Source organism: Mustela nivalis (assembly GCF_964662115.1).
Source record: "Mustela nivalis genome assembly, chromosome: 19".
NCBI lineage: Eukaryota > Metazoa > Chordata > Mammalia > Carnivora > Mustelidae > Mustela > Mustela nivalis.
Genome location: NC_139038.1, coordinates 9,370,234 through 9,392,715, shown reverse-complemented (window position 1 = coordinate 9,392,715; position 22,482 = coordinate 9,370,234). Strand labels below are relative to the sequence as shown.

The 22,482-nt window shown below is 48.1% G+C and overlaps 1 protein-coding gene across 5 annotated transcripts in view; it reads right to left on the bottom strand.

Annotated features, from left to right (window-relative positions):
• The window catches only part of STYXL1 (serine/threonine/tyrosine interacting like 1), a 62,701-nt gene that overhangs the window by 13,746 nt on the left and 26,473 nt on the right, over window positions 1–22,482 (bottom strand). For 4 of the 5 annotated variants that reach the window (XM_082712595.1, XM_082712596.1, XM_082712594.1 and 1 more), the window contains 4 exons: window positions 21,715–21,776; window positions 18,135–18,288; window positions 13,487–13,632; window positions 7,514–7,659 (listed from right to left, as the gene is read on the bottom strand). In XM_082712595.1, the coding sequence (XP_082568721.1) occupies window positions 7,514–7,659; window positions 13,487–13,632; window positions 18,135–18,288; window positions 21,715–21,776 (508 nt within the window). Of the gene's footprint in view, window positions 1–7,513; window positions 7,660–8,445; window positions 8,579–11,848; window positions 12,017–13,486; window positions 13,633–18,134; window positions 18,289–21,714; window positions 21,777–22,482 lie in introns of those variants that run through there. The other variant, XM_082712597.1, reaches the window with a different exon arrangement.

Below are 22,482 nucleotides of genomic sequence, written 5' to 3'. Positions count from 1 at the left end.
TGGAAGGATTCAAGGTTACTATGTAAATATCAACTGCATTTCTATACATCGGCAACAAACAGCCAGAAAGTGAAATTTTAAAAATACCATTAATGACCACCTCAAAAACACCAAATACTTGGGAAAAAAGCTGACACAATATGCGCAAGTTTCCTGTACCCTGGAAACATTTTCGAAAGAAATCAAAGAGCAGAGTAAATGAAGGGACAGACCGTGCTCACAACCGGGAGACTCAACATGGGTAAGGATGTCAGTTCTCCCCAAATTGGCCTCTGGATTCAATTCTATCCTGAGCAATATTCCAGCAAGGTCTTTGTAAAGACTGACAAGAGGATTCCAAAGTGTATTGGGCATGCAAAGGAGACAACTGTGAAAAAGACCAGAAGGAGAGGACCAGCTCTCCCGGATTTTACAATTATAAAGCTATAGTAGACAAGAGTGCAGAATTGATTGAAAGAAGAACACAGACCAATGCAAGAGAATCAAGAATCCAGTTATACGACATGGAGGCAACTAGAGGGCATTATGCTGAGCGAAATAAGTTAATCAGAGAAAGACATGTGTTATATGATCTCCCTGATATGAGGAATTTGAGAGCAGGGCCGGAGGTTGTGGGGGGTAGGGTAGGGAAGGAAAAAATGAAACAAGATGGGATCGGGAGGGAGACAAACCTAAGAGACTTTTAATCTCAGGAAACAAACTGAGGGTTGCTGGGGGGTGGGGGGAGGGATGGGTGGCTGGGTTATGGACATTGGGGAGGGTATGGGCTATGGTGAGTGTTGTGAAATGTGTAAGACTGACAATTCGCAGACCTGTACCCCTGGGGCAAATAATACATTATATGTTAATTTAAACAATTTACTGATTTAAAAAACTCCAGTTATAATACCACACACACACACATATGGACAACTGATTTTCAACAAAGATATCTAATCAGACAACAGGAAAAGGATCTCTTCTTTTTTTTCCCCCCAATAATGGCCTCCATATGCAAAACAATGAACTTTATTTTCCATCTGGCACTATATGTAAGAATTATTTCAAAATGGATCACAAGTTGTTAAAGGTATAACCATAAAACTTTTAGCAAAAAATATAGGAGAAAATCCTTGTTGAAACTCAAGTGTCTATACAAGCACGGGTCTCCTAGGACTCCGTTCTGCTCCATTGGTATATGCTTCTATCCTGTACCAATATCACGACTTTCTTGTTGCTTAAGACTTGGTATCTGGTCAAACAAGTTTCCTATTTGTTGTTCTTTGATATTCAGCTACTTTGACTCTTTGCATTTCCATATAAATTTTAGAATTACTCTAAAACCTACTGGACTCTTATGGGCATTACACAGAATCAATAGATCAATTGGACAAGAACCAAGATCTTTACAAAATGGAGCTTCTAATCCACACCCACAGTATATCCTCCGTTTATTCAGGTAATTTAAAATAATATCTTAGAGGCGAATGGGTGGCTCAGTGGGTTAAGCCTCTGCCTTTGGCTCAGGTTGTGATCTCAGGTTCCTGGGATCAAGCCCCACATTGGGCTCTCTGCTCAGCGGGGAGCCTGCTTCCACCTCTCTCTCTGCCTACTTGTGATCTCTCTGTCAAATAAATAAATAAAATTTTAAAAATAAAATAATATCTTCTATGGGGCCCCTGTATGGCTCAGTCAGTAGAATATGCAACTCTTGACCTCAGGGTTGTGAGTTCAAGCCCCACATTGGGTATTGAGGTTACTTAAAAAAATTTTTTTAATAGGGCACCTGTGGCTCAGTCGCTTAAGCATCTGCCTTCAGCTCAGGTCATGGGTCCAGGGTCCTGAGATCAAGCCCCGCATTGGGCAATCCTTGTTCAGTGGGGAGCCTGCTTCTCCCTCTCTCTGCCTGCTGCCCCCCCCCCCCGCCTGTACTCTCTTTCTCTGCCAAGTAAAAAAATAAAATCTTTTTTTAAAAAATTCTTATAAAAATATAAAATAAAACCTGTTTGTTCAGGTAAAATCCTTTTTTAGGATTTTATTTATTTATTTGATCAGGGTAGGGGGTGGAAACAGAGAGGGAGGGAACACAAGCAGGGGAAGCGGGAAAGGGAGAAGCAGGCTCCCCACAAAGCAGAGCCCTACTCAGGGCTCGATCCCAGGACCCTGGGATCCTGACCTCAGCCAAAGGCAGACACTTAATGACTGAGCCACCCAGGCGCCCCTATTCAGGTACCTTAATAATTCCCAGTCGTGTTGTGTAATTTTCTGGTAAGATCTTACACATCCTTAATCAGGTAGAATCCTAGGCACTTAATATTTTTATGCTATTGTGTGTTTTTAAATGTTCAGTTTGTTTCTTGTTTGCAAAAAAACAATTGATGTTTGTATATTTCTGGAACCCAGAAGACTTATTTAAGTCTAATAATCTCTCCGTAACTTGTTTCCGCTTCTCTGCTTTTATAATTATTATGCCTGATTAATTTTTTTCCTTTCAATTCCTATCTTCTTTCTGTCAAATTCACTAACCAGAACCTCTAATACAGTGTTAAACAGTGACAGCTCGGCATCTTTGCTTCCAGACCCAGAGGGAAAATTTCCAATATTTTATCATTAAATGTGATGTTCGCTGTAGAGATTTTTATAGATTTTTTTTTCATTTGATCAAAATTCCCCTTGATTCCCAGTTTGCTTAGAGTTTTTCTTTAAATCGTGAATGTACAGTAAATATTAAATGCTTTCACTGCATCTATTGAAATAATCCTGACTTTTCCTTTAGGTTATTGATACGGTTAACTACATGGACAGATTTTTCAGACGCTGAAACACCCCTGTACCCTTGGAATAAACCCAATTTAGTGATCATGTATCCGCCTTCTCCTCTTGCTCTGTGGTCAGCGTGCTAATGTTTTGTGTAGGATTTTTACATCTCTGTGTATGAAGAAAATTAGTCTACAGTTCTCCTGCATTATGTTGTCAGATTGTAAAATCAGAGTTATCCTAGTCTCATAAAACGGTGAAAATTATTCCTCTCCTTTATTCTCTAAAAAAGAAATTTAATATTGGCTTATTTCCTCCTTAACGATTGGGTAAAATTCTTCACTGAAGCCTGAATTTTCTCTAGAAGAAATTTATTAGTTACTGATACTAATCAAATTTTCCATTTTATAGGATGTCAATTTTGATAGGTTGTATTTTTAAAAAATTCATTCATCTAAATTTTCATACTTATAGTTAGGTTTTCATATATCCTAAGATCCTTTTAATGTTTATAGAATAAGTAGGGTCTCTTTTTAAAAATGGCTATTTGTACCCTTTTTTTTTGCCAATGATTTATCAGATTTATTAGTTTTTTAAAAACTACTGTGACTTTCTTAAACTTCTCCATTTCGTTGTTTCTATTTCAATAATCTGCTACTACTATTCCTTCCCTCTTCATTATTTGGGTTAGATTACTGTTCCTTTGGTCATTCCTTGAAATGACTAGCCCAGCTTTTTAATAGATGCATTTAAGACTATAAATTTCCCTTCACCCACAGCTTAACTGCACTCTACAAGTTTTGATACATTATATCTTTGCTATCCTGTAGTTGAAAATATTTCCTCATTTCCATCAGGAGTCCTTCTTTAACCCATGCTATTTAAAAAATTATTTCTAGGGGCACCTGGATGGCCCCAACTCCTGGTCTCAGCTCAGGTCTTGATCTCGGGGTTGTGAGTTCAAGTCCCGCATTCACTCAAGCCCCACAGCCCTTCATGCTGGGCATGGAGCCTGCTGAAATAAATAAAAGTAAAAATTTATTTCTAAGTGTCCAGGAATTTTCTGGTTATATTTTTAAGTTCTTGCTTTCTAACTTCTAATAAGCTTTCTAACTTCTAACCTTCTACGTTGAAAAACAACTGTATGTGATTTTAAATCTTCTGAAATTGGTGGAGTCTTACGTTATGGACCCTCATGCTGTCGAGTTTTATAAATACTCCTTCCACGGAAACTTTTTTTTTTTTTTTAAGATTTTATTTATCTGCGAGTGTGAGTGAGGGAAGGGGGAGAGGGAGAGAAGCAGACTCCCCACTGAGGAAGCCTGACCTGGGGCTTGATCCTATGACCACCACACCGTCCCCTCCCACGAGATCATGACCTGAACCAAAATCAAGAGTCGGACGCCCAACCTACTGAGCCACCCAGGCGTCCCCCTCCGTGTAAATGTTTTTAAAAATACAGATTCAGCAGTTGCAGAATGCCATTTTTCTGTTTCTCTTCTAAAGATAATTTAAGTTTTTTTTTTCTTTTCTAGTCTGTTAATATGGTAAATTACATTGATTTCCTCACGTTGAACCAAAGAGACCTTCCTGGAAGAAATACATGGTCATGTATTTCTCTTTATATAATTTTGTTAAGTTTGCTAAAATTTTTATCAAGGATTTTTATACCGGTGTTCACGAGGTTTGTGGTTTTCCTTTATTATAAAGTCTTTGTCAGCTTCGGGTTTCAGAATAATGATGGTCTCACATAAGTGAATAAGAAAGTGTCTTCTCCTGTTTTCTGGAAGACTATGTAGATCAGTATTATTTCTTCCTTAAATGTTCAGCTGAACTCACCAGTGAAGCTATATGGGCCTGGAGTCCTCGTTGTGAAAAGGTTTTTAACTATGAATTCAATTCCTTTAACAGGTAGGGGTCTATTCTATGATCCATTTTTTTGTTAAACGAGCACGGATAGCTTGAGTCCTTCAAGGAATTGGTTCATTTAATTTAAATTTCAAACACACTGACAGAAAATCACTCATAACATTTCCTAATTATTTTTAAATTTTCAGGTAAAGTTTTACTGAGATCACTGTAGATTCACTTACAGTTGTAAGAAATACAGAGAGATCTACTGTACCCTTTGTTTGCATAGTTTCCCCAGTAGTAACATTCTGCAAAACTGTAAGAGCACAACCAGGATATTGATGCTGATACAATCCATCAATTGTATTCAGATCTCCCCAGTTTTGCTTGTATTTTGTGCAAGTGTGCATGTGTGTGTGTGTGTGTGTGTGTGTGTTGTTTTCTATTCACTTACTTCTGCTCTTATCATTATAATTTCCTTCCTTCCTCCTTCTTATGTTTTCTAATTTTTTTTTTAAGTTGAAAGTTGAGGACCTTGATTTGATTTGAAACTCTTCTAATAGAGGCATTTAGGCTATAAATTTCCCTCTATGTACTGCTTTAACTGCACCCACAAATTTTGATATGTGGGGTTTTATTTTCATTCAGTCCAAAATACCTTCTAACTTCCCTTTTGGTTTCTTTGTGACCCATAGGCTACTTAGAAATGTACTGCTTAGTTTCCAAGCATTTGGGACTCTTCCCATATTTCTTGTTCGGTTTATTGGCTTCTAACTTAACTCCACTGTAGTCAGAGAGCATAATTTTTTATAACAAATTATTTTTCTTTTGATATTTGCTTTAATACCCAGAATAGTATATCTTGTCAAAAAATATTCCATGTTCTCTTGAGAAGAACGTATCCTGTAGAACACATTCAAAGACCAGAAGAATGCTACTGTTATTGGGTGGAATGTCCTATAATTGTCAGTTAGGCAATTTTGCTATTCTAGTCTTTGAAACTATGACCTATTTTCTGTGTATTGATAGAGAGATTGAAATCTGATTATAACTGTGGATTACTCTAGAATCTATGGTCCAGATTAGTTGATCATCTTCTCATAATGAAATGACCCTCTAGATCTGGTTGTATTCTTTGCTATAAAGTTCAGTTTATCTAATAATGGAGTCACTCCAAAAGTTGTTTTTTTGTTTTGTTTTGTTTTAATTAGTCATAGCCTTAAGTATCTTTTTCCATCCATTTTAACCTATCTTCATTTTTTATTTTAAAAGTATGTTTTGGGGCACCTGGGTGGCTCAGTGGGCTAAAGCCTCTGCCTTTGGCTCAGGTCATATATCAGCATCCTGGGATCGAGCCCCACATCAGGCTCTCTGCTCAGCAGGGAGCCTGCTTCCTCCTCTCTGCCTGCCTCTCTGCCTACTTGTGATCGCTCTCTGTCAAATAAATAAATAAAATCTTTAAAAAATAATAAAAATAAAAAAATAAAAAGTATGTTTCTGGGGCACCTGACTGGCTCAGTCAGAGAAGCATTCAACTCATGATCATAGGGTCATAGGTTTAAGCCTCACACTGGGTGCAGAGATTACTTAAATATATAAACTTTAAAAAAAGATAAAGTTTCTTGTAGATCGCCTACAACACCTCTGCCTTTAAATTGGGGGTATTTAGACGACTTTCACTTAGTGTGATCGTTGACAATCATCCTGCTGTTTCTTTTCTATTGGCCTCATCTCTGTTTTGTTCCTTTTTTCTTGCCTTCTTTGGGATATTTAAATTCCATTTTTTCTTTTTTTTTGTCTTATGAATTATAAAACTGTTTTATTTTTTGTTTTGTTCTAGCTTTTGGTAGTTACTTCAGAATTTCCAGAACACATCTTCAACCTTTCATCACCTAAACCACTTCATGTAGAGTAAGACCCTTCCAAGGGTCTACTTCTTCTTCTTCTTCTTTTTTTAGATTTTATTTATTTATTTAGAGAGAGAGAGCGAGCACAGGCAGACAAGAGTGGCAGGCAGAGGCAGAGGGAGAAGCAGGCTCCCTGCCGAGCAAGGAGCCCGATGTGGGACTCGATCCCAGGATGCTGAGATCATGACCTGAGCTGAAGGCTGCCGCCCAACCAACTGAGCCACCCAGGTGTCCCCCAAGGGTCTACTTCTATTCAGCCTCTTCCTGCCTAGGAAGCTGTGGGCACACATATTACTTCTACACATGTCATAATCTCAAAATACATTGTTACTATTTTTTCTGTGGCCAATTAGGTTTTTTTTGTCTTGTTTTTGTTGTTTTAGAGGGTGGGAGGCAGAGGGAGGGGGAGAGGGAGAATCTTAAGCAGGTTCCAGGCCCAGCACAAGCCTGACAAGGGGCTCAAACTCATGAACCTGGGATCATGACCTGAACCAAAATCAAGAGTCAGATGCTTTAACTGACGGAGCCACTCAGGTGCCCCTTGTGATCAGTTATGTTTCGAAGAGATCTAACAGTGACAACGAAAGTGTTTTACATTTATCTACATAATTATTTCTGGTGATAAACTTTGTTTATGGTTTTTATCCAACATAGGAATTTGTTTATGAACCAGCAATCTGTGGCAGTCTGCTATAGGAGCCCCAGTGGACTAAGGGGTCACTTCTCAGAGGCCCTGAGAAGTTGGGTAAATGGAATTCTCTGCACCATAATGGTAAACACCAGGAAAACCCTCCTTTTGCTGAGATCTGAAGGGTAAGTAATGGGTCTTGAGGCAGAGGACGCCATGGCCAAGCCAGGAAACAGACTACAAACCACGAACAGAGGAAGGAAGTGCAGAGCCTACACTAGCGGATGCCGATTTCTAAGGCCCTTTCCGCTCTAGAAATGCATGGCACTAGGAATCTTAGGTAAATGCTTAATTTAAAAAAAAAAAGAAAATCAATAGTATTTCTACTCACAATGGCCCCGTCTCCATGGAGACATTGACATGTGCTTTGATTTTCAAATCCTTCTGAATTTTCGGGTCGCAGGCTTGCCTGAAATTGCCCAGGTAGAGCTTGCCTGGAATTATTTCAGCAGGGTAGGGCTGAAAGGCATCCAGTTCCTGAGGGAGAGGAAGGAGAGAGGCTGCTGTACAGAATACATGAGCGGTAGGCCATAGGGTGAGATATTCTTTCCCCAGGGAAGAAACGGTTTTTGTTTTCTGTCTCTTGAAATGTGGCTCGGTGTTAGAAAGATAATCTAGAATAATGAATGAGACTGACTGGCAGGAGGAGTGAGAAGGCTGATAGTCATAGGATGGGGTCACTGAGCCACAGGACCGCACGCTGCATCCCAACACGGACACCCCACTTACCCCCCTTGGCACCTGTGGGCACTTTTCTGGGTGTACAAAGATTGGCCTCTGATACCCCTCGATGCAGAACTGCATAAATCCAGGGTATATCCAGTAGGGGGAAAGGGGAGGGTGGGAAGATTTGTATTATTACATTTTTTAAAAAGATTTTATTCATTTATTTGACAGACAGAGATCACAAGTAGATGGAGAGGCAGGTAGAGAGAGAGAGAGAGGGAAGCAGGCTCCCCGCTGAGCAGAGAGCCCGATGCGGGACTCGATCCCAGGACCCTGAGATCATGACCTGAGCCGAAGGCAGCGGCTTAACCCACTGAGCCACCCAGGCGCCCCTATTATTACATATTATAAGTATATTCTATTATCATTGAAGGGACAGCTCCTTTATTATATAATTATATATTTATATTAATGACATAATTGTACTATATTTCTGGAGGCCACCAGAATTTTAACACCTTCTTAAAAGCAAAAAAAAAACAAAAAAAACAACAAAAAAAAAAAACAAAAAAAAAACCCCACACTGAAACTACTCACAGAGAGCCTATGTGTCATTAGGAAATGAATTCTGGCGAGTTCTGACGTGGGCAGGTAGGGAGGACAGGACACCACCTCATGGAAGCTCCCTGGAATCCCAGGTCTAAAGTTATGATACGAAAAATTGGGGTTTCTTTGAAAAACAAAGACACGATGAGAAAAACTAATCCCACATTCCTCCAAAATGTGTCCTAGGAAACGGTGGTCCCTTCCAAGGCACTCTAGGGAAAAGGGGTGTAAAGAATCAAAGACATATGGGGAACAGCACGTAGCATATCCCGGTCTCAGAAATTCACAACGCACGTAACCAAGGAAAGGCAGGAGAAGGAAAAAGCAGTTAAAAAAAAAAAAAAAATCCACTAACCACAGCCACTGTGGAAAACAGTATGGAGTCTTTTCAAAAACTTAAAAATAGAACTACCAAATGATCGAGCCATGCCACTTCTTGGGACATATCCAAAGGAAAGGAAATCACGGTGTTGAGTACCTCCCGTGCTCCCTCCAGCATTATCACAGCAGCCAAGACACAGAAACAACCTCAGTGTCCACCAACAGATGAACAGATAAAGAAAACACGGCCTGTGTCCAGAATGGGCTATTACTCAGGCGTCAGAAAGAAAGATCTCCCACCATTCCTGACAATGTGGGTGGGCCCTGAGGGCACAGGAATATGGCATCTTATTGCTTCATTTTATTTTGCTTTGAAGATGCTGCCATTTTGGGACGCCTGGGTGGCTCAGTGGGTTAAGCCTTTGCCTTCGGCTCAGGTCATGATTTCAGGGTCCTGGGATCAAGTCCCGCATTGGGCTCTCTGCTCAGCGGGAGGCCTGCTTCCCTTCCTCTCTGCCTGCCTCTCTGCCTACTTGTGATCTGTCAAATAAATAAATAAAATCTTAAAAAACAAAACGGTATGTCCATTTTTTTTAGACATAATGTTATTGCCCACTTAACAGACTGCTGTACAGTCTAAACATAACTTTTATACACAGCAAAAAATTCATTTGCCTTGCTTTACTACAATATGGGCTTTATTGTAGTGGTCTGGAACCAAACCCACAATATTCTCAAGGCATGCCCATAAGTCACACGGAGAAAGCTACTGCAGGATCTCACTTATATGCGGGAGCTGAAAAGGCCAAATTCACAGAAACAGAGAGCAGAACGGTGGTTGGCAGGGGCTCAGGAGTGGGGGAAATGGGAGATGTTGGTCAAAAGGGCACGGACTTCCAGACGTAAGAGGCGCAAGTTCTGGCAATCTGGTCACAGCATGGGGACTTCAGTTAACAATACCGTATTACATACTTGAAAGTTGCTGGGAGAGTAGATCTTAAACGTTCTCACCATCAGGTACACAAAATGGCAACTGGGTAAGATGATGGATGGGTTACTCAACCCTACTGGGTTGATCCTTTCACAATATATAGATGTATCAAGTCAACACCTCATGTACCTGAAACTTACATGTGTTCTGTGTCAATTTTATCTCAAGAAAATTGAAGGGAAATTTTACAGAATCTGATTGTTCCAAGAATGTCAACCAAGTCGTTTAAAAAAATTGTCATCGAATAGTAATTTATAATTTATAATATATATATTTATAAATATAATTTATAAACTAGTTGGAAAACAGCCAGTAAAACATGGCAGGCTAATGCTATTCCCAAATGGTACCTCCTGGGAACCGCGGAAAACCTTCCTAGTGGTTCCTTGGGCAGATGTTTTGTAGCCCAGATGTTTATAATGGCACAGTGGCTGTTTATTATTGACATGGGTTGCAAATTATTTGTGCTATTTAGTACAATAAAAACTAGACAGGGGCGCCTGGGTGGCTCAGTGGGTTAAGCTGCTGCCTTCAGCTCAGGTCATGATCCCAGGGTCCTGGGATCGAGTCCCGCATCGGCCTCTCTGCTCAGCGGGAAGCCTGCTTCCTCCTCTCTCTCTCTGCCTGCCTCTCTGCCTACTTGTGATCTCTTTGACAAATAAATAAATAAAATCTTAAAAAAAAAAAAAAAAACTAGGCATAACCTCAAGAAAACAAACAAAACCCCCACCCACGTTGTATAAATTGTGGTTTCCAATACAATCTGTTTAGAAGTCCTTTTGGGAAATGCTGACCTATGTAATTTCAAAGGTCAAACCTAGTTCTAAAATTCCTCAGGCTCCGAGTGGGACTCAGAAGAACCGCAGGCCTCCTGCCCTTAGCCCACACCCCTCCCAGTGAGCTTAACCGCAAGCCGACATCCTTCCCAAGCTGTCAGCCTCAAAAAGCCTTTCTCGAAGAACGGACGGCAAGCCAAGCCAATGCTTAAGTGTGCAAAAGGGACGCAGGACACTTCTACCTGCAGGCAGGCCCGCTCCATACGACCCAAAGCTTCCCCAGGGCTCGGGCTGACTGCACCCAGGACGCTCAGCTTGCTGGAGCCAAAGGACATCCCCCAGCGTCATCCAGAAAATGTCCCTGAACACCCGACACAGACCTATCAACTCTTCCTGCTGCTTCCAAACCCGCTTCCTTTCCTGCGGCTGCGTGGCAGGGGAAAACAGGCCGGGCTGGTGAGAGCATGCGTGTGTTAGTTCTAGATGCCATGCCTTTGACGCCCATATCCATGAGGATGTCCAAACTGAGCCCGCAGCCCTCTCCCACACTGCCTCCACCTCCCGTGCCCCCCACCTGTCACCCACACCAAGAACCCGGGCACTGATCCCAGGCTCCTCGTCCCCCCTCCCGAAGTCTCACTCACCCACCCCGTATCTCATCAGTGCCACTGCCCAAGTGCTTCCCGAATCTGTCCCCTACTCGCCATCAGGGGCTTCCACCTTCCCCAGACCCACCCAGCAGCCCCTACGGGTCTGCTTTCCAAAACCATGACCGCTGCGGAACTTTGTCGAGCACCAGTCCTCCCCAAACCCCAGGGCTCACCACCCTCTCTCTGGTGTGGGCTTCACGTTGTAGCCCCAACACCTCTTGCTCCCAGCGAAATCTCATTTAAGGGAGGCCACGTGTAAAGCAGAGGAAATGAGAAGTCGCTCTGTCTAAAGGCCACGTTCAGCACCGCCACCCGCCCTCCTAGAAGGAGCTCCTTGGGGAGCAGCAGGGATACCCCTGTTTTCCACCGTCTCAGAACATGTAGGAGGGAACTGGGGCTTTCATCCTTGCCCCGGAACGACTCACAAAGGTCCCGAAGCGGGGAGAGACTAACACGAGGTGCCTACACTCTATGGAAGGCCACAGACCCCTAGGGCAGAGCCCCTGCTAGCTGCCACCACCAAGAATCCACGCACCACACTTCCCAGTCTACACAAGCGGGGCAAGGGTAAGTCACAGGTGTAGACACACATCAACATGGACCAAAACATACGGTTAATTACGTGCTGTTCCTTCGATGTCGACAAACGTACTTACAGGTTACCGAGCCTTACGGAAGCTTGTTTTCCAAGGGAAGGGAGTTATCAGCAGGATGAGGTTTTTAGAGAAATGCTTATTTTGCACATGGAAAAGCCAGTAAAGGCTGCTCCTCTAGGCGTGAGCAGGGCTTGGGCAGGACGGGGAGACTGATGTCCACCAGCAGAGCTAGAGATCATTGTGTGAAGGAAAGCAGATGGGGGCGGGGGGGGGGGGTCATGGGCTGCCCAAGTGAAACCAGGAATTGGGGGGAGGGGAGGGCTCGTGGCAGGAAGTCCCAGCTGGCTTTCTCTGAAAGATCCTTAGTAGCAGAAGGGGCCCCTGAGCTGGGCCCCAAGGAAACCAGCAGCTCAGGCCACCAGCAACATCCAGAATGGGGTTGGACAGAGTGAGGGGGCACGGCCCTAACACTGACGGGCAGCCCGTCCCTCAAGACAGGCCCCAGCCTGGACCCCCAGCACCGAAGTCACAGGTGGGTTGAAAGCAGGGAAGAGAGGAGAGGTCCCCACAGCTAAACCACACCCCTGGCCACTCCCACCCCCCCAGGCCCCCACCCCCCCACAACTGAAGACTGCCCAGCTTTGGGGGGATGGGAAGAGGGGAGACTTGACTCAGAGCGGACACTGGAAAGCTAACATAGCCCGGCTTGTACTGGCCCCATTGCTTTTCCTTTCTTTTAGGAAATTATTTCGAAAGCACGCCTAAGTAGAGAGAACAGTGTAATAAACCCCCGGTGGATTGCCCGTTTGCAAAACATCCTCTGCTAACGGCCTGTTTAGTTTTAACCCTATCCTCACCATTCCCCAACACACCCGGATTATCCTGAAGGAAATGCCAGGGCTCATGCTGTTTAACCCCATAAACGTTTCATTCTGTATCTCTGCAAGATCCGGGGAACACACACACATTTCCCCGATCACTTTATGGTCAGGTTGGCAGTGGCCAGAACTTCCAGAATCTGCCCAAGATGCGGCTAAGGGCTAAGAGCCAAAGGTAATTACTAGAAAGAATGAAGCCCCCGCGTGTCTACAGCCCACTGCACCCAGACTCCAGTAAGCACCCACCACCCTGCTTGCTGCCCTCCAGGGACCAGCCCCCACCTGTAGGCCATGGCCACTGGGCCGGCCACTGGGCCTGCCTCAGCCTGCCTCAGCCTGCCTCAGCCTGCCTCAGCCTGCCTGCACACATCTCTCTTCCTGGCAAGCTCCTCCTCCTCCAGGAGGGGCCTCACCTCTGCATTCTAGACACTTGCTGTTCCCTCTAGGCAAGAACTCCTCATCTTTTTTGTGCTAACCCATGTTTTTTGTGTCCTCTGGGCTTGTGGGTCCAGACAGCTGAGAACGGAGAGGCGCCCTTGCCGGTCTTTGACGACAACGGCCCGCCCTCCAAAGCTCCCCCGGGACCCCTGCCCCCTGGGCGGGCCTCACCTGTACCCTCGTGCGAGGAGAAACTCACCCTCGTGGCCTGGACCTCCTGGCTGCCCCAGGTCTACTTCCCAACCAGTGTCCTCCACCCCTTCCATCCGCGTCGCCCGCCTCGTCTTCCCCTACCCGGCTCCCCATCCCTCGGTCCCCGGGGTGGGGGCGGGGGAGACAACGCATCCATCCAAGCAGGCCTGGGCTCAGCACCCCGCCTCACCTGCGGCATCCAGATGATCTTCTGCGTCCGGAGGAAGTGGTAGGTGGCCGAGAAGTGCTCGTAGCCCCCTCTCAGGATGCACACGGGGTGACGGGTGAGGGCGGCCAGCGCTCTGCCACACTCCACGGCCGCTCCGGGCACCAGTTCTAAGAACAGAGACCACAGAGGTGAATGGCCCCCCGCGTGCTCACCGTTTGCCTAAAGCTCTGGCCGACGGCCACTCGATTTGGAAACGCAGCGGTCTAGGACCCCGAAGCAGCTCTAAAGGGAGGGGAGTGTTAGCAGCTCAAATTTAAAAAGCTACCTGCTGCCAAGTAAGCTGACCCTTCCCCTCTGTAAACCCTCAGACCACATAGATCTCTGCGTTACCTCGAGGAGAAACGTTTAACAGAAGGGACAGGTCTCTATACGCATCACCTATCGTGTACCGTACCGTTCCCCCGAAGCGGGAAGGTAATGGTTCTCAGCATATCCACAGCGCTGTGCGACCATCACCCCCAAAAGAAACCCGTACGGGTTAGAAGGTTTTACTCTTCTTTCTTCAAACACCCAGCCGGAGGCGACCACTGACCCAGTTTCTCTCTGGGGATTCGCCTGTTGTGGACGTCTCGTACAGACGGAGTCCTACGGTGTCTGGTTTTGTGTCTGGCTTCTTCTGCCTCACAGAGGGGTCTCCCAAGTTCATTGCTGTCAGTACTGCGTTCCCTTTCAGGGCTGAGTCCTCCTCCTCCCCCTCTGCGTTTATCCGCGTGTCCGTCGCGGGGCACGGGGTCATGTCCGCTTCCCGGCTGCTGTGGATGGGTGGACACTCGTGTGCACGTGTCTTCCCCTCCCCTGGGTCCGTACCGCGGAGCAGAACTGAGCTGTGCACACCGTAACTCTGCGTTTAACTTTTTGACGGAAACACCAAACTGGTCCCTAGTACCCGATCTGACAGCTCTGACCCGTGGAGCAGGGGTGTTTTAGTTTCTCGACCGCCTCATCAACCTGTGAGTATCCATCTTTGTGCTCGCGGCCATTCTCATGGGAGTGAAGGGACAGTGCACTGTGCTTTTGACATTGATTTAATCTTAAATGCCTTCACTGCTCTGCAGAATCGCTGGGAGACTGTATGCAAATTAGATATCTATCAGCAAGTTTGCATAATTAAGGCCAAGCTAAGAGACTCCCCACCCAACCCCAGGCCAGGATCTAAGCCCTAAAGACAAATGCCAAGCTGGAGACCCTGGGGAGCCAGCTGAAAGGGGCTTCTGAGGACAGTGGGGGCCTGAGACGGGTCTCGGGGACTGGATCTGGAGGATCCAGAACCTTGGAGTCCGCAGCCAGGCCAGGAGAGGCACTGTAGCTGGCGAAGACAGGAGCCAAACCCTATCCTAGAAGGCCCGGCTTCGAAGCCAGAGTCCCCGGGTGTCCCAACACCATCTCCCTCTTGAGCAACAGACTGAATCATGGCAGAGGGGTCAGAGGGGTCAGGAGAGGGGAGTCCCAGGAACACTGCTGCTGCCTTTAAACCAGACAGCTGCTCCCCCCAAGGTCATATGACCTGCCGGGGGCCCATTCACTGGGGTGCCACAGGGGTCAGTGCTGGAGAAAGGCCAGTTTCCAGGAGAATGATTAGAGACTCCAGAGGAAAGGCCAGGGCCCAGGCTACCCGGCCACAGATATGACGGGGTTAACATTAAATTTATTTTTAATCCCATTCATCTTGAGTTCTCCAATGACCCAAAGCTTCTCACTTTGAATTGGGGCACCCACTGCTCCAGGAGGACAAGGAAACCCCATCCAGGCCAAGGGGCTCTCTACTTAGCAGTGAGTTTTAAGTTCAGTTACTTTTGGTCCTTTGCCAGGCAACTGGCTTGAAAGTCAGGCTTTGCTCAGAGAGGAAGAAAAGAAACATGCCCACATTCCCTAAGCTTCCCCCCCCAGTCCTGGTGAAGGCCCAGACCACATGTGGTCTATAATCCACATGTGGCAAGGACAAAAGGCTGGCTTAATATAAGGGAAAGGTCTCTTCCAAGAAAGGGGCCACCCTTTGCCTGGTAAAAGGAACACAGCCAGATCCCTGGTTCTAGGAGCTAATGGAGGCTTCGCCCTCAACTAGACTCCCCTGGAAGGTGGGGAGGTGAATGGTTACCAGCGGAAAGGGGCTGGAGAGAGAAGCCTCAAAATGGTCTTTTACCCCAGAAACTCCGTGTTCACCTGGAAGATGATTTTTTTTTTCTTAATTTTATTTATTTATTTGACAGAGAGATCACAAGTAGGCAGAGAGGCAGGCAGAGAGAGGAGGAAGCAGGCTCCCCGCCGAGCAGAGAGCCCGATGCGGGGTTCGATCTCAGGACCCTGAGGTCATGAAGGCAGAGGCTTAACCCACGGAGCCACCCAGGCGCCCTGGAAGATGCCATTTTAAAGGAGGAAAGTGCCTTGAGTGGACAAGGTGAGTGTGTGTGTGTATGTACACGCACGTGCACAGTTTGGGGTTTTGCTGTGTTGTTTCACTGGTGTGGTTTCCTACTGGGTGAAATGGGGGCTCCGCGAGGTCATCTGTAGAACACAGAGGGGTTTCTCTTTATTGACCAGGGTTTCCTATGGTTTTAGGGTCCAGCCTATAATCCTAGGATTGCAGACTGGAACCCAACCGAATAAGCCTGGGAAGAAATCCTGGCAAAAAGACCTCCTGGGAAGACAGGTTTGATTAAAGATGGAAGCCTAGCGCCACCCAGTGACCGCCGCCATGAACACCCGGGCCATGGCAACGGCGAGGGCTTGTCAGCCCCAAACCGGGGGCTGGATGGACCTTGCAGGGGGCCTCAGAAAACAGAAGATTAGAACTGACTGGAGTGACTCTGCATTGCTCTCCAGGCCTCGGGAGACCAGAGCCAACCTGCCCGAAGTTCAAATCCCGGCCCCACTGCTTACTAAGTGTGTTGGTTCCAGTAACAGTCCACAGTTTCTTCCAAACACAAGGAAGAATCTTTGAAAGACTATAAAGGGAGGTGGAGTTTGATTCCCCACCCCTTGAGGGAAGGCTGGACTCCGTGACTTCCTTCTAACGAACAAAATGGGGCAGGAGGGACCAGAAGTCTCAGGACTCAGGCGCAAGAGGCATGTGGCTGTCCCTGGCTCTCCCGCTCTCCTAGATGGCCTGCTCCGGGGGAAACCAGCGGCCGTGTCACAAGGCCATACAAGCGGTCCTACAGAGAGATCCAGGTGGCAGACCGAGGCCTCCCAGCCATACCCATGAGAGTGGGGCACACCTTGCGCAAGGATCATCCCAGTCAGACCTTCGGAGGACAGTGACCTTGGCCACCATCTCAACTGTGATCTCAGGAGGCACGCTGTACCAGAACCTGGTACTGTTAATTCATTAAGGTTTGCTCTGTTAAGCTACTGAGTTTGCGGGTAATTCATTACATGGCAATAAACAGCTAACACAACACATGGGACCTTGAGCAAGTTACTGCATGTGCCTTTCTGGGCCTCAATCTCCGCATCTATAAAATGGGGGTGTTACCTATTAGAGACCATTCTCCATGGCCTCCCAGGTTTCTAAGTGTCCTGTGAGCAAAGGTACTAGCTTTTCAAAAGTATCTATATATCAAAGAGCCTGGGAATCTAGACCATTTCTCCCTCAAGAGCCAGGGGCCAGCAGGCTTTTTGCCCACTATAAAAAATTCAGGCCCTGGGAGCACCTGGGTGGCTCACTCAGCTAAGCATCTGACTTCGGCTCAGGTCATGATCTCAGGGTCTTGAGATCGAGCCCCGCATCTGGCTCCCTGCTTGGCAAGAACTCTGCCCCTCCTCTTGCTGGTTCTCACGCTCTCTCTCAAATAAATAAAACCTTGAAAGAAAAAAAGATTTCAGGGTGCCTAGATGGCTCAGTGGGTTAAAGCCTCTGCCTTCAGCTCGGGTCATGATCCCAGGGTCCTGGGATCGAGCCCCGCATCTGGCTCCCTGCTTGGCAAGAACTCTGCCCCTCCTCTTGCTGGTTCTCACGCTCTCTCTCAAATAAATAAAACCTTGAAAGAAAAAAAGATTTCAGGGTGCCTAGATGGCTCAGTGGGTTAAAGCCTCTGCCTTCAGCTCGGGTCATGATCCCAGGGTCCTGGGATCGAGCCCCACATCGGGCTCTCTGCTCAGCAGGGAGCCTGCTTCCTCCTCTCTCTCTCTCTCTGCCTGCCTCTCTGCCTACTTGTGATCTGTCTGTCAAATAAATAAATAAAATCTTTTAAAAAAGAAAAGATTTCAGTCCCCTAAGCTCAGAGCTCTCCTGTAATACAACCCACTATGTGGGTAGGTTTTCCTTGGCCCTCTTCCTGTCACCCTGTAAGAATGGGGGCTTGAGCACCAGGTCAAGGAGAGAACATTCCAGCTACCTTTCACTGCTCTGAGTAATAAACTCCATCGACTGACCCAGGAGCCTCACGTCTTCTGGCAGCACTCGTGAGACTGAGACAGGCTCACCTGTCATCTTGCAAGGAAGGAAACCTCCCAGGCCCTCCCCTGGCCTTGGCATAACCCATTTCTCGGGGGCATGTTCTGCAGACGCCAGGAGCTGACCCAGGGAGAGCCTCTGGTGTGGTTCCCGGCGCGCCTCAAAAGGGCCAGACCACAGCCAGCTGCTGTTCCGGCCACGCGTGTAAAAACCTACCTTGTCTACTCTTGTCAGAGAGCTGCTGCTGCTGCTCCTCCTCGTTCTCCCTTCTAAAGATGATCTCCAGCGTGCTGGTGTTGTTGTCGTACACCACACAGTGTCTCACGCACTCCAGATCCACGGACTCCGGGATGAGATACTCATTCGCCCTCTAAAGAAACCGGAGGAGAGGGGCGCCTGGGTGGCTCAGTGGGTTAAGCCGCTGCCTTCGGCTCGGGTCATGATCTCAGGGTCCTGGGATTGAGTCCCGCATCGGACTCTCTGCTCAGCGGGGAGCCTGCTTCCTCCCCTCTCTCTCTCTGCCTGCCTCTCTGCCTACTTGTGATCTCTCTCTGTCAAATAAATAAATAAAATCTTTTTAAAAAAATAAAAATAAATAAAAAAGAAACCGGAGGAGAGGTCTGTTGGCGGGTGGGTTCAGCGGGGCACATGCTCCCCGCACTCCAGGCCTGCCTCCCCCAACCCGCGCCAACTACACACACAAGCCTGGAAGCACCGAGAAGGGCCTGGAGAGTGCGCAGGACGCCGAGCACCTTCCACGCCCCTGTGGCTATGGTGAGCAGCTGGTGAGCGGCTACAGTGAGCAGCCAGGAGCGGCTGAGTTGCCAGGAAGGTGGGCCACGGGGGCAGGAACAATGTCCGGGACCTCAAAGGGTGTCCCAGAGCTCAAGGAGGCCTGGCTGGGTGGCAGCTGGGAGGTTAGTCTTCACACGTTTGCGTGCTTCCCAAAGGCCCCCGCTACTCAGGGGCGCTGGGCCTGACCCTGTCCCTTGCACCCTTGTCTGGCGGACAAAGACGGCCCCGCAGAGGACGTGCAGGGGGAGAGGGGTAGGGTGAGCTTCTGTTGATTCTACCACAAGGCAATCAAGCAAGGCCCGCGGGAGGACAGACCAGAAGGTTCTCTGGGACGGAGAGAGCAGGAGTCCTATTTGTCCGGAGGAAGGAGAGAGCAGGTGCGAACAGGGGGTGCACGGAGGCTCCTGGATGCGGAGCAGAACCTGCTCGAAGGGGAAGGGAGTAGAGGGGGGAGCAGGAGCAGCCGTGGGCAGGACGGACGCGGCTGGACACTTGCCTGTTCGCTCAGTAAGTGTAGGTGGAAGGTCTACACTTACGCCGTGGGGGGGTCTGGAATACAGAGGTTCAAGGTGGCCCAGGAAACCCCCAAGTTGGCCCTGAGGACTCCGAAAGGCCACGGCAGGGCGGGAGGGATTGGAGCTGGGGCTGCAAGGGCGAGGGGAAACCTGCTGGTTGGACGAGGGTGGGGAGAACGTTCCAGACGGAAGGAACGGCTTCCAGTGGTTCATGTCAGTCAGCAAACCTGTGGAGCACATCCCAGATGCCAAGGACCAGATAGCGCCTCGGGGACAGAGACGAGCGAGATACGGCACCCCGCAACCCTGTGCTCCCAGCAACCCTGTGCTCCCTGAGAGCAGCTCTCAGCGGGGCTGCATGTACACTAGACCGTTGGTGGGGGCGCCTGGATGGCTCAGTTGGTGAAGCATCTACCTCTGGCTCAGGTCATGATCCTGGAGTCTCTTGCTACTGCTCTCTCTCTCTCTTTCAAATAAATACTTAAAAAAATAAATAAGTGGGGGAGCCTGGGTGGCTCAGTGGGTTAAAGCCTCTGCCTTCGGCTCAGGTCATGATCCCGGGGTCCTGGGATCGAGCCCCGCATCGGGCTCTCTGCTCGGCAGGGAGCCTGCTTCCTCCTCTCTCTCTGCCTGCTTCTCTGCCTGCTTGTGATCTCTGTCTGTCAAATAAATGAATAAAATCTTTAAAATAAAATAAAATTAAAATAAAATAAAATAAATAAGTGCCTATCAATTGTAGGGTATGTTTCAATTTCAGAAATGTTCAAATATGGGGAGTGGGTCTGTGCATTTAGAACCAAGGAAATGCAGCCAGGGCAATGCTACTGAGGTGTGGGAGAGAGCAGAAGTATGCCTGCTGGAGACAGAGGCATTCCCCCCAAAGCTGAGGGTTATGTCCTGCTGTGGCCATGCTGGGGCTGCTGGCAGGAAAGTTGGGGAGGGGAGGCAAGAGGTGTCAACCTGACTGAGCCCCAGAGAAGGTCTCTTCCAGGGTTGGGGGTGCTGCTGGAATCAAAGGGATCTGCAGATCTGGGAGTGGAACCAGAAACCACGGGCCACACATGACAAAGGGGCTGGCTCTGCACAGGCTGCAGAAAGCCGAGAAAGTTCTGAAATGCGGATGAAGGGCTAAAGGTTGAAGCCAGACAGTTGAAACCCGCCCCCCAGGGGGTGGGGTGGGGGCAGGCAACCATGAGTTTGGGAGAGGGGGTCTTGGGCAGCAAGCTTATCCTGCAGTCAAAGGCTCTACCACTGAGCTATACCTCCAAGCAGCATAGAGCGGACCCTGGAAAAATACATGAACCAGGGCCCAGGCTCCCCATCAAGCTGCCCGGGGCAAAGGGCCAGAGAGTCATCCCAGCACAGCCGCCGGTGGGAAGCGCAGGGGTCGGTGTTGCCGGACTAAACTTTAGAAGCAAAACTGACAGGACGGCGGATTGTGGCTGGACAGCGGAAGCTGGAAGCCTGAGGGAGGTCTCTGAGCAGGCAGGTGCACTGACAGATCTGAGGGAGACCGAGGACCAACCAGTGATTTTCTTCAGGCAGCGCCAGGAGAAAAAGGAAGCTGAACCAGGGACACAGAGGAGAAGCCAGGGAAGACAGATGGACCTTGGGAGAAGGCGGCGGAGAATGCGGTCAGGACAGAGGACAGAGACGGATCCTAAGCCGAGGCTGCCGGCTTGGTGATGACCAGAGAGAGAAGAAACCCCGTGGGGGTAGAGAAAGGGGGCTCACTGCAGGAGCGGGGGGGTGGGGGGGCACGGTGACTGCGTGCAGGGCTCTGTGCAGGGCCCCTGGGTGGCTCAGTCGGTTAAGCATTTGCCTCGGGCTCAAGTCATGATCCCAGAGTCTTGGGATCTCCTGGCCAGGCTCCCTGCTCCGTGGGGCGTCTGCTTCTCCCTTTCCCTCTGCCCCACCCCTGCTTGGGCAATCTTGCGCATACTTCCACGCTCTCTCTCAAGTAAATATTTTTTAAAAGGCGCATGGGGGAGGGGCAGGGAAGTGGTTTCCATCTTTGGATTATAATTTTTTAAAGTTTATTTATACAAATAATCTCTGCCCAGTGTGGGGCTCCAACCTGCAACCCCAGATCAAGAGTTGCTTGCCTCTGGTCTGAGCCAATCTGGGTTATAGGAATTACCTCGATGCTTTCTTACTGTCTGTTCCGTAAGTAGGTCGGAAAACAATGAGCCAGGGGCATCTTGCATTCGGTTGTAGCCCCCAAGGTCTGGAACAGTGCTGGCCCGTCAAGGAATTAAATCAACATTTGCTCAGGGAAGCTGCTGGCCGTGATGGGGTTGGCGGGAACACCTCAGGGAGCATGGGAGGGGCCTGGGAGACCAGCATCCCACCCAGGGGTGGTCCTACCTCTGCTGCCCACAGTGTCCCCCACCATGCTGCCTCCCAGATCTGGGTAAAATCTCCCATTGCCCGCCCTCGTCAGATAGCCAGCCTGCCCCATGGGCATTCCCACTCTGCCACTCTACCTTCTTCACTCGACGGGCTGTGATCACGTGGCTTTCGTCATACTCCCGTTTGGAACGCACGTCTAGAAAGGAGAAGTATTTAAGAGCCGTATTTGCAAAGGAGCGTATGACCAAACTACTTGGAATACTTGCACCATCCCCGACAGATATTTGTTTGGATTTTTAGTAATTGCCCATTTAGAACTCAAGGCATGTGACTCCACAGTGGGAACATGCAACTCCTGTTTCTGCTCAGGTTGTGACATCAGGGTTTTGAGAGGACCTTATGTCAAGCTCCACGCTCAGCAGGAAGTCCGCTTGGGATTCTCTCTTTCCCTCTCCCTCTGCCCCTCCTCACCGCCCCCTAGCCCCCCGCCCCGAGTGCATGCTCTCTAATAAATCTTCAAAAAATAAGAAAAAAAATAAAACTCGAGGGATGTCGTTCCACTATTCTAGGCGACCCGCAGGACGCCTCTGCCCCGTCATACCCATGCCTCCACATCCACTTAAGGGTAGTGAAATTTTTTATCTTTGATTTAAGGAAAGTTTTCTCTGAGGTCCAGAAAAGTAGGAAGTGAGCTCATGCCCCCCTAGAATTTTAGATCCAAATTCAGACTCTAAAACCTAAGAACTGAGGTCCTAATGTCCCTGCTAGGGCAGAAGGTAGAACTGATGTCCTCAGAGTTTGGGGGGGGATGTGGAACAGCGACAGAGCCTCATCCATAAATCCTAAAAAGGGAGGGTATCCAAAACATTGTTTTGTTTTGCTTTAAGATTTTTAATTTCCAC